General features: G+C 43.0%; 1 protein-coding gene across 4 annotated transcripts in view; it reads left to right on the top strand.

The window, feature by feature from the left end:
* RBMS2 (RNA binding motif single stranded interacting protein 2) overlaps positions 1 to 16,699 on the top strand; it is a 71,984-nt gene extending 55,285 nt beyond the window's left edge. For 3 of the 4 annotated variants that reach the window (XM_058742350.1, XM_058742351.1, XM_058742349.1), the window contains 9 exons: positions 1,382 to 1,461; positions 1,597 to 1,706; positions 2,042 to 2,088; positions 2,258 to 2,351; positions 9,107 to 9,184; positions 9,473 to 9,583; positions 10,171 to 10,251; positions 10,654 to 10,739; positions 11,503 to 16,699. In XM_058742350.1, the coding sequence (XP_058598333.1) occupies positions 1,382 to 1,461; positions 1,597 to 1,706; positions 2,042 to 2,088; positions 2,258 to 2,351; positions 9,107 to 9,184; positions 9,473 to 9,583; positions 10,171 to 10,251; positions 10,654 to 10,734 (682 nt within the window). In that variant the 3' untranslated portion in view covers positions 10,735 to 10,739; positions 11,503 to 16,699. Of the gene's footprint in view, positions 1 to 1,381; positions 1,462 to 1,596; positions 1,707 to 2,041; positions 2,089 to 2,257; positions 2,352 to 9,106; positions 9,185 to 9,472; positions 9,584 to 10,170; positions 10,253 to 10,653; positions 10,740 to 11,502 lie in introns of all 4 variants that reach the window. The other variant, XM_058742352.1, reaches the window with a different exon arrangement.
* Positions 16,700 to 17,027: the final 328 nt, after the last annotated feature.

The following is a 17,027-nucleotide window of genomic DNA, read 5'->3' as shown; positions in this document are numbered from 1 at the left end:
TGGGTAGTAAACTGGTGCTGGAACCTAGATTTTCTAGTTTCTTACTTGTCATTTTTCCCCAATAAGACAGTTTAACTCAGTAGTTCCCAACATTGTTTCTGTCACTATAGACCATGAACTCTGTCTTCCCTTTCCTCTTACAGTTTTATAAAATCTTAATATTATTAGGAGCTAATTAGACTACAAAAGCAAAAAATAAACATTAGCAAGTTCTTAGCTTATACAGTTTTATTGGTGTGAAGTTAGGAATTTTGTAATAAAAACTAATGGTGACATGGGGTACCTGGCTGGCTCAGTGGGTAGAGCATGTGATTCTTGATCTCAGGGTCATGAGTTCAAGCCCCACACTGGGCATAGAGCTTATTTAAAAAAAAAAAAAAAAAAAAGGCAGGGGAGCCTGGGTGGTTCAGTTGGTTAAGTGTTCTACTCTTGATTTTGGATAAGGTCATGATCTCACAGTTTGTGAGATTGAGCCCCACGTTGGGCTCTGACAACGTGGAGCCTGCTTGGAATGCCCTCTCTCCCTCTCTCTTTGTCCCTCGTTCAGTTGTATTGTGTATACTCTCTCTCTCTCAAATAAATATTAAAAAAATTTTTAAATAAAAAAATCTGGGTGTCTGGGTGGGTCATTTGGTTAGGTGTCCAGATGTCGGCTCAGGTCGTGATCTCATGGTTTATGAGTTTGAGCCTCACATTGGGCTCGCTGCCGTCAGCACAGAGACCGCTTGGGATCCTCTGTCCGCCCCCCTCTCTATGCTCCTCCCCTGCTCACACTTGTTCTCTGTCTCTCAAAAATATACATTAAAAAAATGGTTATTCCTAAGAAATAAATAAGTAATAAAATAAAATAAATAATGGTGACAGCCACTATTTATTCTATTCTTGTTTGTGAACCACACCTAATAGTGGGCCTATCCATCAGTAACTTCTTTGGGATATTCATAGCATGAGGATCTTCATTTTTCCTTTTAGGAGCCCTATACGAACCAGTTGAGGGAGCTTTTAGACCCTGGGGTTGCCACAGGGTGCCTGGGTGGCTCAGTTGGTTAAGCACCTGACTTCGGCTCAGGTCACAATCTCACAGCTCTTGAGTTTGAGCCCTGCGTCGGGCTCTGTGCAGAGCCTAGAGCCTGCTTTGAATTCTGTATCTCCCTGTCTGTCTGCCTCTTCCCTGCTTGTGCTCTCTCTTTCTCTCTCTCAAAAAATAAATATTTAAAAAAAAGATGCAGTTGCCTCTTCAAGATACCTTGAATTTGTGTGGAGAAAACTGTCATAATTTTTGGAGCATTTGTGGGGCTGGGAACTTAGAGCTTTCTCTTTGAATGTAGGGGGAGCACAGATCCTGGAGAAGCTAGAGCCTAACCCCTCTTGTGCTCCTTAGGATGGAGTCCACAGAGAAGTGTGAAGCCATCATCACCCACTTTAATGGAAAATATATTAAGACACCTGCTGGAGTACCAGGTGAGGCATCTGGGAATCAGGCTGAGAGAGTCACAGATTGTTACTTCCAGGGAAGATTCTGGAGGCATTTTGCATGAGTGTGAATGGACTAAGTGAGGTTGGACTCAGCTGCCTGTTTGCTTGCTTTCTTGGCAGCCCCTTCTGATCCCTTGCTTTGCAAATTTGCTGATGGTGGTCCAAAGAAACGACAGAACCAAGGAAAATATGTGCAAAATGGACGGGCCTGGCCAAGGAATGGAGATGTGGTAAGAGGACCTCTGAGGAGACAGGAGTACTAAGGATATTAAAGTGGAATGGAAATTACCATGGCCTGATTTCTGTGAGTTTAGTGGCAAGCTTGAGAGCTATAGCATGTAACTGAGAGATGGCTGGCTGCTTAACATGATCTTCAGTGTGGGTCTTGAGCGGGATTTTGCAGCCTGCACAACCAGAAAAACTCCAGAACAGCAGTAATGGGACCAGTCCAGACTTTGCTCTAATCTGTTGCATCAAACACATCCTAGTCTTGACATTCTGGGCTTCCTCCTGTTACCACCCAAGGGCTCACAATATGATTGATCACTGTGTTCTTCCTTTATAGGGTGGTATGGCTTTGACCTATGATCCCACCACAGCTCTTCAGAATGGGTAAGGGTGTTTGCTATCATTGGGCTACCTGAAAATGACAACAGCCTGTCCTGGTACTGGGATGTTGCATCTTGATTTTTAAACAGCAGTTAGTGGGAAGTGGCTGTGTCTGTTAGTGGGGCCCTTGTGGTTTCCTGTGACTCCTTACTGATGAGGTTCCTTCTTCCAGGTTTTACCCAGCTCCTTATAACATCACCCCCAGCAGGATGCTTGCTCAGTCTGCACTCTCCCCATATCTTCCATCTCCTGTGTCTTCATATCAGGTGTGTTCATGCCCAAAAAAGGGTGTGGTGGTTTTCCGTTATCACTGTGCTTTAGGTAAAGGAATATAAGGCTGGAAACTACTTATTTTTTGGTGTTTCCTTTATGTGTATTGCTCACAAATCATTTTACTTGAAAGTATAACATGTGATCACATTACATATATATAGACTGTTATGGTAGCATCCTCTTACACTCTGTCTACCACCCCATAAGTAAACCCATATTAATTTCCTATTCCATATATTTCAAAAAATTCCATATTTTTCTTCATGTGGTATACACATATGTATACAGTTTTGGAAGTCATCGTTTAATGTGTATACAGTTTTGGAAGTCATCGTTTATTTTACAGAAATCTGGCCATATTAAATAATTTTTATACTTCTCTCCTCTCACTTAACAGTATCTTAAACCAGTGATTCTCAAAAGTGTGGTCCCTAGACCAGTAGAATCACCTGAGAATTTTAAAAAACATAAATTCCTGGGTTCCACCCCATATCTGCTGAATTAGAAACTCTGGGGATGAGTCCCAGCAATCTGTCACCATACAAAGTTATTATAGTATTATCGACTGTATTCCCTATGCTGTACTTTTCATATCTGTGACTCACTTCATTCCTGGTAGTCTGTAGCTCATAATCCCTTCCACCTATTTCGTCTATCTTCACCCCACCCCTCCACCCCCCTGGAAAGCTAAATTTTTAACAAGCTCTACATGTGATTCTAATGTAGTTAATGTTGAGGTTCTTTATTTTAATTATTTCTTTTTTTTTTTTTTTTTTTTTAATTTTTTTTTTTTTTTTTTTTTTTTTTTGGGACAGAGAGAGACAGAGCATGAACGGGGGAGGGGCAGAGAGAGAGGGAGACACAGAATCGGAAACAGGCTCCAGGCTCCGAGCCATCAGCCCAGAGCCTGACGCGGGGCTCGAACTCACGGACCGCGAGATCGTGACCTGGCTGAAGTCGGACGCTTAACCGACTGCGCCACCCAGGCGCCCCTAATTATTTCTTTTTTTAAATAGTTGCATTATATTTCATGCTGCAGATATACCAGAATTCTTCAACTCTATCTTGGTGAAGGGTATTCACTTGGATTTCAGAGTTTTTCTGGTACAAATAACACTCCAATCCATGTATTATTCAACCTAGCAGGCACATTCCTTGGACTCTAGCTCCCAGAAATAAAACCACTCATAAGTAAAGACCCCTATGGCTACATCCTTAAGTTTGAGTACTTTTATTTCTGGGGACTAGAGTCCAAGGAGCATGATTGCTAGGTTGAATAATATATGGACTTTCAGGGTTCTTTTTGTTTTTAATACGTATTTTTAAAGTTTATTTATTTTGAGAGAGAGGAAGAGAGCGCATGTGCATGTGAGCAGAAGAGGGACAGAGAAAGGGAGAGACAGAATCCCAAGCAGGCTCTGCACTGTCAGCACAGGAGCCGAACACAGTTGGGGAGTGGGGGTAGATACAGTCTTAGGAAAAGTGGGATCATGCATGCCTTGAACTGCAACCAAAGGTCTGGCGCTTGACGACTGAGCCACCCAGGCACCCTTGGACATTCAGTTTTATAGATGTTGCCAGATTGCTTTCCATAAAGGCTTTCCAAATTGCTTTCCATAATGTTTCAGTTCACATTATGGGAGTGAACTGAAACAATGTATGGGAGTGCCCATTTCCCTCCAGCCATAAGTGACATTGCTCTTTTTAAGTTTTTCCTGTTTTGATAGGTGTGAAGTGCATTGTTGCTTTAAATTTTTTTTTTATGTTTATTTTTGAGACCGAAATGGAACATGAGTGGGGGAGGGGCAGAGAGAGAGGGAGACACAGAATCTGAACAGGCTCCAGGCACAGAGCCTGACATGGGGTTCAAACCCACCAACTGTTAGATCATGACCTGAGCTGAAGTCAGAAGGGATGCTTAACCGACTGAGTCACCCAGGCACCCCTGCATTGTTATTTAATTTGCACTTCCCTGACTATAGCTGAGTTTAAGCGTTTTTTGTTGTTGTTTTTTTTTTTTTTTTTTTTTGCATTTATCATATTTTGATTTGCTCTTCTCTGATTGCTCTTCATATGCTTGGCCCATTTTTTGTTTGGTTATTCCTTTCCCATCAACTTATAAAAAACTTATTTGTATATTATTTAAGTATTAATCCTCTGGTTATCTTTCTTACAAATATTTTTTTCCAAATTTATTTTTTGTCCATTGACTTTGTGTTGTGGTCCTCAGTCTTGAACTGTAAATCTGAATCACTTGGAGAGCTTATCAAACCTAAATTACTGGGCACCACACAAAGAATTTCCAATTCAATACATCTAGGGTAGGAGGCAAGAATTTTTTTTTAATTATTATTTTTTTAAATGTTTTATTTGGGAGAGAGAGAGCATGAGTGGGGGAAGGGCAAAGAGAGAGAGAGACACAGAATCCAAAGCAGACTCCAGGCTCCGAGCTGTCAGCACAGAGCTCAATGCGGGGCTCAAACTCATGAACCATTATGACCTAAGCTGAAGTTGGACGCTTAACCAACTGAGCCACCCAGGTGACCCCTCCAAGATTTATTTTGGTTGTTTTACATTTAAATATGTAATCATCAGGAAGTTATTTTTTTAATATATATATTTTAAAGTTTATTTTGTGAGAGAGAGTGTGAGCAGGGGAAGGGCAGAGAGAGAGGAGAGAGAGAATCCCAAGAAGGCTCTGTGCTGACAGTGCAGGGCTTGAATTCATAAACTGTGAGATCATGACCTGAGCCGAAATCAAGAGAGTTGGATGCTTAACCAACTGAGCCACCCAGGCGCCCCCAGGAATTTATTTTTGTATATGGTAGCAGATAGGGATTTTTTTTTAATGTTTATTTTTGAGAGAGAGTGCGTGTATGCCCACATGAGCTGGGGAGGGGCAGAGAGCAAAGGAGAGAGAGAATCCTAAGCAGGCTCTGAGTTGTCAGTGCAAAGCTCAGACTCATGGGGCTTGATCTCATGAACCATGAGATCATGACCTGAGCCAAAATCAGGAGTTGTTGCTTAATTGACTGAGCCACCCAGGTACCCCTAAAGATTTTATAAGTAATCTCTGCATTCAACACAGGGGCTCAACCTTACAACCCTGAGATCAAGAGTCACACAGTCCACTGACTGGGCTGGCCAGGTACCCCACCAGATAGGGATTTTATGGAATTCTTTCAGAATGTTAGCGAGTTGTCCTAGCACCACATTATTATATCATCATATTTGAATTAATGTATTATTAACATGGTGAATTAAATTAAAAATTAATGGTGGGGCCCCTGGGTGGCTCAGTCAGTTAAGCATCTGACTGCAGCTCAGGTCATGATCTCACAGTTTGCAAGCCCTGCATCAGGCTTTGTGCTGACAGCTCGGAGCCTGGAGCCTGCTTCAGATTCTGTGTCTCCCTCTCTCTCTCCCTCCCCCACTTGCACTCTGTCTCTCTCTAAAAAATAAAACATTAAAAAAAATTTTTTTATTAAAATGGTGAATTAAATTGTCACCTTTGTCATATAATAAATATTGGGGTTTGTTTCTGTATCCTTTATCCTCTTTCAGTGCTCATTGTGTCTGTTCTTACTCCAGTGATGCGTTGACTTGATCACAGTGGCTTTCATAATATGGTCCAATATAAGACAAACCTGTTCCAAATTTTTCAGTCTTTTTGCTATTTTTGGCATTTACTCTTCTGTGTAAAGTTTATGATTGATCATTTTATCTAATTTTTGGAAAACTGATAATTTTTTTAAAAATTTTTTTTTAACGTTTATTTATTTTTGAGACACAGAGCATGAACAGGTGAGGGGCAGAGAGAAAGGGAGACACAGAATCTGAAACAGGCTCCAGGCTCTGAGCTGTCAACACAGAGCCCAACGTGGGGCTCGAACTCATGGACTGTGAAATCATGACCTGAGCTGAAGTCGGACGCTTAACCGACCAAGCCACCCAGGCGCCCCGGAAAACTGATAATTTTAATTAGAATTACATTAAATTGATTAGTTTAAGAGAACTGACTTTTTTTTTTTTTTTTTTAGAATTGACTTTTTAAAAAGTATTCCCTCCACCCAAGATTTGGTATTTCTTTTCATGTTTTTAAATCTCTTTTTATGTCCGTCAACAAGGTTTTCGTGTTGTTTACATAGGTCTTATACTTTTCTTGTTGAATATATTCCTAAGTGTTCCATAGTTTTTATAAGCATTTCTAGATACTTCTGGATACACTGAAGAAAAGCTATTGGTTTATGTTCATCTATCTTGTATGCAGCTAGCATGCTAAATACTACTACTAGCATTTTTTTTTTTTTACTGAGTCTTTTAAGTTTTCTAGGTATACAGTTATATCATCAGTGCAAAATCATAGCTTTCTCTTTCTTTCCAATTTTATGCCATTGTGTTCTTATCTAATTGTAACCTGTTTGACCCTACTGTAAACTACTATTTTCATAAGTGCAGGGGTTTTAATATTTCTTTGTTTAGGTTAATGTTAACAGCTAGGTTTTGGTAATAGCTTTCAATATATGTATGTAGTTTCTAGTCTCTATTTCACTTTTTGGTGTTTTTTTGTTTGTTTTTAATAAATTGCTGCTGGATTTTATCAAATGCCTTTTCAGCATCTCATACTATGGCTTTCTCCTTCAGTTTTGACTTTTCTTTATAGAGTATCTGATGTTGAACAATCCTTATATTTATGGGGTAAACCTACTTGTTTATTGTGATGCATTTCTAGTTTCTCATTGCTAATTTTTTTCCATTTTAAAATTGAGATATATTTCATATGCCATAAAGTTCACCCACTTAAATCAAAACCACACTCAGATATCACCTCACGCCAGTCAGAGTGGCTAAAATGAACAAATCAGGAGACTATAGATGCTGGCGAGGATGTGGAGAAACGGGAACCCTCTTGCGCTGTTGGTGGGAATGCAAATTGGTGCAGCCGCTCTGGAAAACAGTGTGGAGGTTTCTCGAAAAATTAAAAACAGATCTACCCTATGACCCAGCAATAGCAGTGCTAGGAATTTACCCAAGGGATACAGGAGTGCTGATGCATAGGGGCACTTGTACCCCAATGTTTAGAGCAGCACTCTCAACAATAGCCAAATTATGGAAAGAGCCTAAATGTCCATCAACTGACGAATGGATAAAGAAATTGTGGTTTTTATACACAATGGAATACTGTGTGGCAATGAGAAAGAATGAAATGTGGCCTTTTGTAGCAACGTGGATGGAACTGGAGAGTGTTAAGTGAAATAAGTCATACAGAGAAAGACAGATACCATATGTTTTCACTCATATGTGGATCCTGAGAAACTTAACAGAAGTCTATGGGGGAGGGGAAGAAAAAAAAAGAGGTTAGAGAGGGAGAGAGCCAAAGCATAAGAGACTCTTAAAAACTGAGGGTTGATGGGGGGTGGGAAGGAGGGGAGGGTGGGTGATGGGTATCGAGGAGGGCACCTTTTGGGATGAGCACTGGGTGTTGTATGGAAACCAATTTGACAATAAATTTCATATTTAAGACAATTTAAAAAAATAAAAATAAATTCACCCACTTAAAGTAGACAAGTCTGTAATTTCTAGCATATTTTGCAAAGTTATGCAAGTATCACCACTGTCTAATTCCAGAATATTTTTATCACCTCAGAAAGAGAGTCTGTACCCATTAGTAGTCACTGCCCATTCTCCCTCACCCCCACCCCCTGGCAACCACTAATATACTTTCTATGGGTATAGATTTGTCGACTCTGGATACTTCATATAATTGGAAGCATACAGGGCTCTTGGGTGGCTGGGTCGGTTGAGCCTCCGACTTTGGCTTGGATCATGATCTCACAGTTTATGGGTCCGAGCCCCATGCCGGGTTCTGTGTTGACAGCTCAGAGCCTGGAGCCTGCTTCGGATTCTGTGTCTCCCTCTCTGCCCCTCTCCACTCGTGCTCTGTCTCTTTCTCTCAAAAATAAAACATTAAAAATTTTTTAAAAAATAAATGGAAGCATACAGTATATGTCTTTTGTGTCAAGCTTCTTTCACTTAGCATGCTCTCAAGGTTTAACGTGTTGTAGCACATAGTGGTACTTGGTTCTTTTTTATGACTGAATCAGTCACATTCCTTTGTGGGACTATACCACATTTTGCTATTCACTTATCAGTTGATGTCTCTTTGAGTTGTTTCTGCCTTTTGGGTATTGTGAATAATACTGCTTTGAACGTTTGTGTACAATTATTGTGTTAACACATGTTTTAGTTTCTCTTGGGTATATACCTCCAAGTGAACTTGCCGGGTTACATAGGAACTCTGTGTTTAATTTTTTGAGCAGTTGCCAAACTGTTTTCCAAAGCTGCTGTACCATTTTACATTCCTGCCCGCAGTATATGACATTTGTTATCCTCTCCCTTTAAATACAGCCATCCTAGTGCGTATGAAGTTGTATCTCATCGTGGTTTTGATTTGCATTTCCCTAGTGATGAATGATGTTGAACCTCTTTCATGTGCTTATTGGCCATTTGTGAATCTTCTTAGAGAAGTATCTATTCCTATCCTTTGCCCATTTTTAAATTGGGTTATTTGTTGACATGTAAGAGTTGCTAATATATTTTATAAAGAGTTTATTCTTAATGTTTCTATGTTGTGAGGGGGCATTCCAACTTTTTTGGGGTTTTGCTGAAACCAAACTATCAGATCACTGGGAAAAACAGTGGTTTCTAGGCAGTTAATGTGTTTGTCTGTTTATTTTGTTTGCATTAGAGAGTAACTCAGACATCTCCTGTACAAGTACCTAACCCATCTTGGATGCACCACCAGTCATACCTCATGCAGCCTTCAGTGAGTGTTCATAAGTGGGCAGAAGCCAAAGAGGCAATTTGATGTAAAGAAAAACAATGGGGAAAACAATGTAAAGAAAAACAATGTGGGTGTGAGTTCTGGCTTAGAACAAACTCAGAGTTTGTTATTCCAAGACAAGGACTCCTCCACACCAATGAGCAGAGCTCCCGTTTCTGTTGTACAGCTGGGTTACTACTCACGTGTTGTTTCCCAGGAATTTTAAATGTCTGCCTTCAGTGGTCCTGAGAGATGTGAATCACTAACCCTGTCCTTTGGTGCTGCCTGTAGGGTTCAGTTCTGACACCAGGGATGGATCACCCCATTTCTCTCCAGCCTGCCTCCATGATGGGACCTATTACCCAGCAGTTGGGCCACCTCTCCCTCAGCAGTACAGGCACGGTAAAGCAGGACATTTCTGATTTTCAACTCATACTGAGCAAGGGGTCCCTGTGTCATACTCTTCAGCATAAATACTTGTGAGTGAGGGCGGCGGTTACTTCGGCATCAGTGAAGGCACACTCAGACGAGGAGAGAAGCAGAATACGGCCGTTCTGTTCCCCAGTTCACTCCTTTTAACTGATTCCTACTTGGAAAACTAAACAAATAGTGCTTCTGTCTTCATAGCAGTTTATCCAGGAGCTCACACACATGTCCTTAGAAATCCTTACGAAAATCATAGAAAGAAGAATGCATGAAGCTCTTGAAGTTTCTCGTAGGTCGGCTGCATTCTGGCTTGCACAGGAGAGCTTCAAGGCTGTGTGATGAGCAAAAGCAGAAGGCAAGAAAGATCAGGAAAGGAAGGCATGGAGATGGACGTCTCTCTAAGCCAGTGCATTTTAGAACCACCTGAAGTGCTCTTGAAAAAGACAATTAGATTAGACTCTCTGGGGATGGAACATAGGCATCAGTGGTTTTTAAAGCTTCCCAGGGACTTTAAATGTAGCCAAAGAGCCCATCTCTGAGCCTGTTGCTGGTTTTCACTCTAGTACATGCCAACGGCTGCTGCTATGCAAGGAGCGTACATCTCCCAGTACACGCCTGTGCCGCCGTCTAGTGTCTCAGCTGAGGTAAGAGCTTTCTCGTCTCTTTGGATTGAGGATAGGACAACAAACAGGCAGACTTTCACCTGATCAAGATCTTCCTCTAACAGTGATGCTGGTTCTGTGTTCCCAGTCAGCTGGTAGGTATGTGAGTGAATGTAGGAAATAAGGACTTCGTCTGTGTCCTTGAATGAGGCCCTTCCTCACATTGGACAGACAGTGGTTAATGCTGCTCGTACTGAGTAGTGTCTTGGGAAGAAGACAGAGTGCTCTAATCGTTGAGGAGGTGATGCTGTGTGCGCATGTGTGTGTGTGCTCTCACGGGTGTGCAGAAGGGGGTGGGTCTGGGTGGGTTCTAGTTAGGCTACTTTAGTGGGAAGTCACCAAAGGAATGTGTAAGGTGACCCTCCTACCTTGGCTGTGGTGCAGGAGAGTGGCGGCCAGCAAAATCAGGTGACGGTGGATGCTCCCTCAGATCATGGGGTCTACTCTTTCCAGTTCAACAAGTAACAGCGGTAAGAACCATAGGTCTCATGTCTGTCATCCTCCTCCCTCCCCTCTCTGGCTTCTGCCTCCTTTAGGATCCCCCTCCCCGTCTGTGCTGAGTACAGGCCTACCTCTTTTTTGTGTGTTTTACTTTATTGAGCTTTGCAGATATTACATCTTTTTTTTTTTTTTTTTTTTACAAATTGAAGTTTTATGGCAACCTTGCTTTGAGCAAGTCTGTCAGCACCATTTTTCCAACAGCATTTACTCACTTCGTGTCTCTCTGTCACATTTTGGTAATTCCAAAATATTTCAAATTTTTTATACATTTGTTATGGTGATCTGTGATCAGTAATTATGACTTGCTGAAAGTTCAGGTGATGGTTAGCATTTTTAGCGATGAAAGTACTTTGAAATTTAGGTATGCTTATTTTTTTTAGGCATAATGCTATTGCACACCTAATAGACTACAGTATAATGTAAACATAGTTTCTGTATGTGCTGGGAAACCAAAAATTTCTTTGAACTTGCTTTATTGCGGGGGCGCCTGGGTGGCGCAGTCGGTTAAGCGTCCGACTTCAGCCAGGTCACGATCTCGCGGTCCGTGAGTTCGAGCCCCGCGTCAGGCTCTGGTCAGGCTCTGGGCTGATGGCTCCGAGCCTGGAGCCTGTTTCCAATTCTGTGTCTCCCTCTCTCTCTGCCCCTCCCCCGTTCATGCTCTGTCTCTCTCTGTCCCAAAAATAAATTAAAAAAAAAAGAACTTGCTTTATTGCGATACTTGCTTTATTGCAGTGGTCTGGAACCGAACTGCAATCTCTCTAAGGCATGCCTGTGCAAACGAATTCTCAGCAATGCTGATGCTCCCAGACTCCAGAGGGCCAACCAGGAATACAGACCATCTGTGGGGTCCTGCTAACGACTAACACGCGGTCATCGTTTTTCACTGGTGGGGCCCTGGAAAGAGAAATCTACGCACTCCCTGCCCTCTGCTTATTCCTCCATTCCTGATGGAGCCTGGGGGAGCCGTCACTTTTTGTGTGTGCTTCAGCCAAGGAGATCAAAAGAACTGTTTTTCTTTTTTTTGCAAAGAAAGTTTTCTATTTTGTTTTCAACTGCAGTATACTCTTTCCATATCCCAAAGAGACAGTGCCTGGAGCTTCTTCTCATCTTTACGCAAAACAGTGTTTGATGTGTTGGGCTTCTCTGGGGAGGCTTTAAAAATTTTTGTCATTTCTTTTTTTAAAAAAAGAAAAAAAAAAGGTGTGAAAGAAAGAAAGATGCAGAAGTCCTACTGTGGACCCTCACACAGATTTTAGTTATGGGCTTATTTTGGTGTGTGTAGAAGAATATGCAGACTTCAGAAGTTTCATTTTATAAAGTCTTAGTTCATACATCCCGTCTCTTCTTCACACATTTTATGCCTTCTTTCTCTCATCCAGACTGTTCTTTTTCTCTTTTCATACAGCAGAGCCTTCCCACTTTGCCTTTTTACAGTTTTTAATTTTGTGAATTTCTTTTTTGAATGAAATTTTGTGTGGACTTTTTAGAGGCCTGGGCAAGGGACAAGGTAGAACACTAAGCAGGCAGTGGAAGCAGCTTGTCCTCCCTCTGCCTTGCTGCATCCTCACAACCTTGGAAGAAAGACCAGACTTTGCCTTCAGGAAAGAGAGATGTGATGCAGGCTTGTTACAGAGACAGTCCCACAGTCTTTGGAAGCCATCCTTGAGCCAAATTTGGACGAAGACTAGGTCTTTCCTGGAAAGCTCCAAAAGGGTGGACTTCCTGACCTCTGACTGATTCTTCAGATCACTGAGATCAACACCGTGTGAGGAAGTGTCTCTTCTCCAGCGACAGGTTTACAGGAATACCAGCTTTCCTGTTTTCCTGAAGGATCTTCTTTTTTGCCCGGGGTCTCTGTCCTGTCTTCCTATCACACATTGCTGTACTCAGATGAGCCTTTGCAACTGTGACCTTGTTGAATCGACTTGGGCTTTTTCCCCACTGTGGAAGATCATCTTCTTCATCTAGACCAGTAGTTCTGGTCTAGATGAAAAAACCAAGAAGGTGGTTTTGTCCCCTAGAGGCCACTTGGAAATCTCTGGAAATCTCTTGCCTGGGGCTGGGGGCTGTGTGCTCTTGGCATCCAGTGGCCAGAGACCAAGGGTGCTGCTAAAATATCTTACAGTGCACAGGACGGCCCCAGCTCCCCCAGCAAAGAATTATTTGGCTCCAAATGTTGGTAGTGCCAAGGTTGAGAAACCTCATTGTGGACAGTGTTGTTACTGCCTCCTGTAACAGAGGACTTGGTAAGTTCCCACCCTAACCCTGGCTACACAGTGTCCTTTGACACTCAGTGTAACTAGTTGAGAGGGACGGAACTAGGGTCCTTGAATTTTCCCCAGGCTTTGACCTCGGACACCTCTGCATGCAGTGAGAGCTGCCCTCGAGAGGCACGTGCACACACACGTTCAGCGGGATCCAGGTATGGGGACCGCTCTGTGTTGTGCGCTGTGCAGGGTGAGAAGGACAAAGCTCTCTGTAACTGTCCGGGGCAACCTGCTCTACCCTCATGTGTGTTTGGATCCCTTTTCCAGGGAACCGGAATATCAACAATAAATTTCCTTCTTGTGGAAGGACTACAGGGAGCTAGGACAGAAAAGGGCAATAAATCCCATCTCATTACTTACAAGGTTGGAATCCTTTAAAATCTATATTTTGCTCTTTAACTCCATCTCCTTTGCGAGCCCGGACTCTGTGACATGGAGACAGAGAGGAGAAGGCCTTCGCGCATCCCCTCGAAGTAAGATCCTGTGACTGTCCTCTCCCAGCCACTACCTTGCGCACCGTGAGTTGTGCTCCCCTTCACTGCAAGGTCAGGTGCTTTTCACCAGTCCATGAGACAGAAAGCCAAGCCGAATGATAGAGAATGGAGAGATGGATGGGTGTTTGATAGGCTGGCTGTTGGGAGAGGAAAGGGATGATGCGGAGGGAAAAGAAGCTGTGGTGTCAGTTCTTGTACAAAGAGTTTGGACCCAGCTTCCCCACCCGACCCCTCCCCCTGTCCCAGAAGTGAGTCTTTGTGCTCTCTGCCCCTCGACTGCCCTTTTGTACAGCCCTGCAGGCAGGGGAGGTGGATGGCTTGGGTCATGTATAAAATGTAAAGGACATAATTGCCACTATTAATTTTCTCATAAGTAAGTCCCACCTCAGGAAGGGCTTATCCCTTGTAAAACAGCCCCAAACCCAGTAACTTTCTAGAAGGGTTTGGCCGACTGGGCAAGTAGCTCTTGTTTCTGAGTCTCCAAGTATGCCATAGATTTCTTATAAGTGGACTTGAAGAGGAAAAAAGAAATCCACAATCCTGTTCATTTAATTGATAATTTGGAGGCACCTTGCTATACCCAGGAGCTTTAGTGCAGCAGGGGCGTTTCAGGTATGGAAACTGTTGTTCATGCAACTGTTGCCTCTCCTCCGCCCTCCCAGACATTTTTTTTTTTTAACTTAAAAAAATTTTTTTCCCCAGAACTCTTGATAGTATTTTCTGTGTTGTTGTTGTTTTTTAATGTTTAAAGGGCCAGGGTTGTGCTTGTTTTAAATAATGAAGTTACCTTTTGTGTATTCGATTCATGTGAATCTACATAATGGGTTCTGTTGAGTGTTTCTGGTTTGGGCAGGTTGGAGCATGGGAAGTGGTGGGAGCCTGAAGTTATTTTTGTAGTAGTTAATGGCACTGTGGAATTTTAGTGTTTGGGTTATGCTCCTGTTTTCCCCCTAGTTGTTAGTTCATTTCTAACAGTCGCTAACATGGGTGAGTGATCGGAGAAAGGGGAGAATGAGGGATGCTTTTTCTCTCATGAAATAGACTGTTAGTGGCAGCAGTGGCAGGGGACTTGTAGGAGGGCCTTCAAGCTCACAGCCTCCGGCCGGGCTAAAGTCTTTAAACACTGTGCCTAGTATTTTCCGAATTGTCTTCACAAGAGCCAAGATCATACTGTCTGCATGTCACATCTCACCCCCACTCATTACAGATGCTTGTAACATTCTGAAAATATTTTGTGCTTTTCTGTTTTTGGTCAAATAGAATACATCAGAGTCCCTTCTTCTGATGATATAATCCTTTTACTAGGCTCAGAGCCTGCCTGTCCTATCTCACATCAGTGTTCCTACTGTTCCTTTCACCCTCTGGGGTGATATTCAAACCCTAGGCTGATTAGACTTTTTGGAGGAGGGTGTGGGTAGAGGGTACAGAAGATGTGGGAATGATGAGAGGGAGAGATATTATTTTTTAAGACTGTTTTAAACCAAAGAGTTTGGAGAGCTGCCCAGACTAGGAAGCCTGGTGGCTCTGAAGAGGCAACAGCCATTGTCAGTAATAGATAGGCAGGGGTGGAGGACATTGCGTTCGTCGAGGGTGAAGACTAGACGTGCTGCTCTACCAACCATTCCTGGGTTGGGCCACCTCAGCCTAGCTCCATTCCTCTTCCTTTCTTAACCTGGTCGGTGAGTTCATTCACCCCCTTGATGCCTGCAGTGCTCATTCCTTGCTGCTTCAGTGTCCTCCTAAGTATGGGTTGCCACTTTGCACCACATAGGTGCTTGAGAGGCCCAGCTGGGATGGGATGTTGCGGGGATCGTGGATGATTTAGTCTTTTTTTTTGGAGGGGTGGGAGGTGGGGGGTGGAATTTCCTCCCTGCTCTGTTGTGCACATGCTCCACCTTCTGGGAGAGCAGGAGAACTGCACTCATGAAGGGCGACGGAGTTTCTTAACCAGTAGTTAAGAAACTTGGGTCAATGATCAGGTCTCAACTTGTCCCCAGGCCCTGTTAAACTAGCTTCAGAGAAAAAGGTGGGGGTTGTGAAGCTCGTGTGTAAGGGCTAGGTGTTCAACTTGTGCCTGGCCACACCGATTCCTCTTTAAACCAATTACTCCGTTTTGGTGCTTAGCTACATTTTAGGTCCTTCCAGGCATTAGCAGAGCCCTATTTACTCAACTTTTGTTAACCACTTTCTTTTGTAAGGAGGGTCTTCCTTCAGCCACTAAGGCCAGCTTGTGAGTTGTGTCACCCTTCTGATCTTTGCTGACCTTGCCAGGGGTGCTCCCCACAGGGCTGCAGTCATGACAGGTGCCCTCTTGCCCATTACCATTGCTCTTTCTCCCTGCCACATCCACTCCATGTACCAGAACTTCCTTGTCCTTGTTACACATCTACCTCACAATTTCACAGTTAAACAAGGGCATAGGCACCTGGTTTACCTCTGTACTCTGTCCTTACCTTCATGAGCTGGAGGCTAGAAAGGGTTCATGATCCAATGCAATAATTTCTATTTCTGAAATGTCTCCTTTGGGATTTTTAGCTCATTAATCACCCTGGAATAGTGTGCACTCTTCAGTTAGATCTCATTGTGATAGGCTCGGGGAGCGGGGACAGGCCATGTAATGACTGCCTAGGATGTTAATTAATGCTTGGGAGCCACTGCCAGAACCACCACCATTGGTGCACATCTCAGAACTTGAGGATTGAGGGAGTTGACCAGTGTGGCTGCTGTATAGCCAAGAAGGGTTAACAAGTATCAAAAAGGGAATTTGATTTTTATGGTGCTGGAAGCTGGTGTTCCTGTACCTTGTATCTTTAGAGGGTTCACCAAAAGAAAACTTCCAGACTGGAGGGTGGGAAGATTTCCCAGCCTGAGTAAAGGTCCTCACTCCATTATGGTGTCCCTATCCCATTTTTTTGTGAGTGGTGCTTTCTAGCATGCCCTCGTCATCTTGGACAGAAGTTTAATTTATACTCAAATACATTTTGTACATTTTTTCCTTTATCTGGAAGCTTCTAGTTGTATACTCTTTTCGTGTCTATGCCAGTGCCTCCTACCTTTTAGCTTATTCTTCCTTTTTGACCCTTGGTATTTTCATGTTCCTTCCCTACAATTTGGTAGAGCTTCATTTTGTCTTTCAACTTTTGTTTTGAAATAAAACACAAAAGTCTACCTCCTGGTGTTTTATCCATTGGGGGGAAGTTGGGAGGTTGGTGATGGGCCCGTATCTGTTACTGTGGGAACACAAGTGGCAGCTTAGGAAGCCAAGGCGGCATCTCACAAGGTGGGCACTAGGCACTCTGAATCCCACTTTGCTCCAGCACCTTGGCCAGGAGCACGAAGAATCTGTTCCATCCACGTAAGCAGAAATCCTACTCTCAATGATGCCTCTTGTACAGCAAAGGCCAAGCTTGGAGGTTTGGGGCTACACCTTGGAAGTTTAGGGGCATATTGCTCCCCTGCCTGCTGTCTCCTATACAAGTCATACCCTAACACCCAG

Source organism: Neofelis nebulosa, chromosome 8 (genome assembly GCF_028018385.1).
Source record: "Neofelis nebulosa isolate mNeoNeb1 chromosome 8, mNeoNeb1.pri, whole genome shotgun sequence".
NCBI lineage: Eukaryota > Metazoa > Chordata > Mammalia > Carnivora > Felidae > Neofelis > Neofelis nebulosa.
The sequence above is the reverse complement of the archived record's forward strand: the minus strand, read 5'-3'. Positions and strand labels throughout refer to the sequence as shown.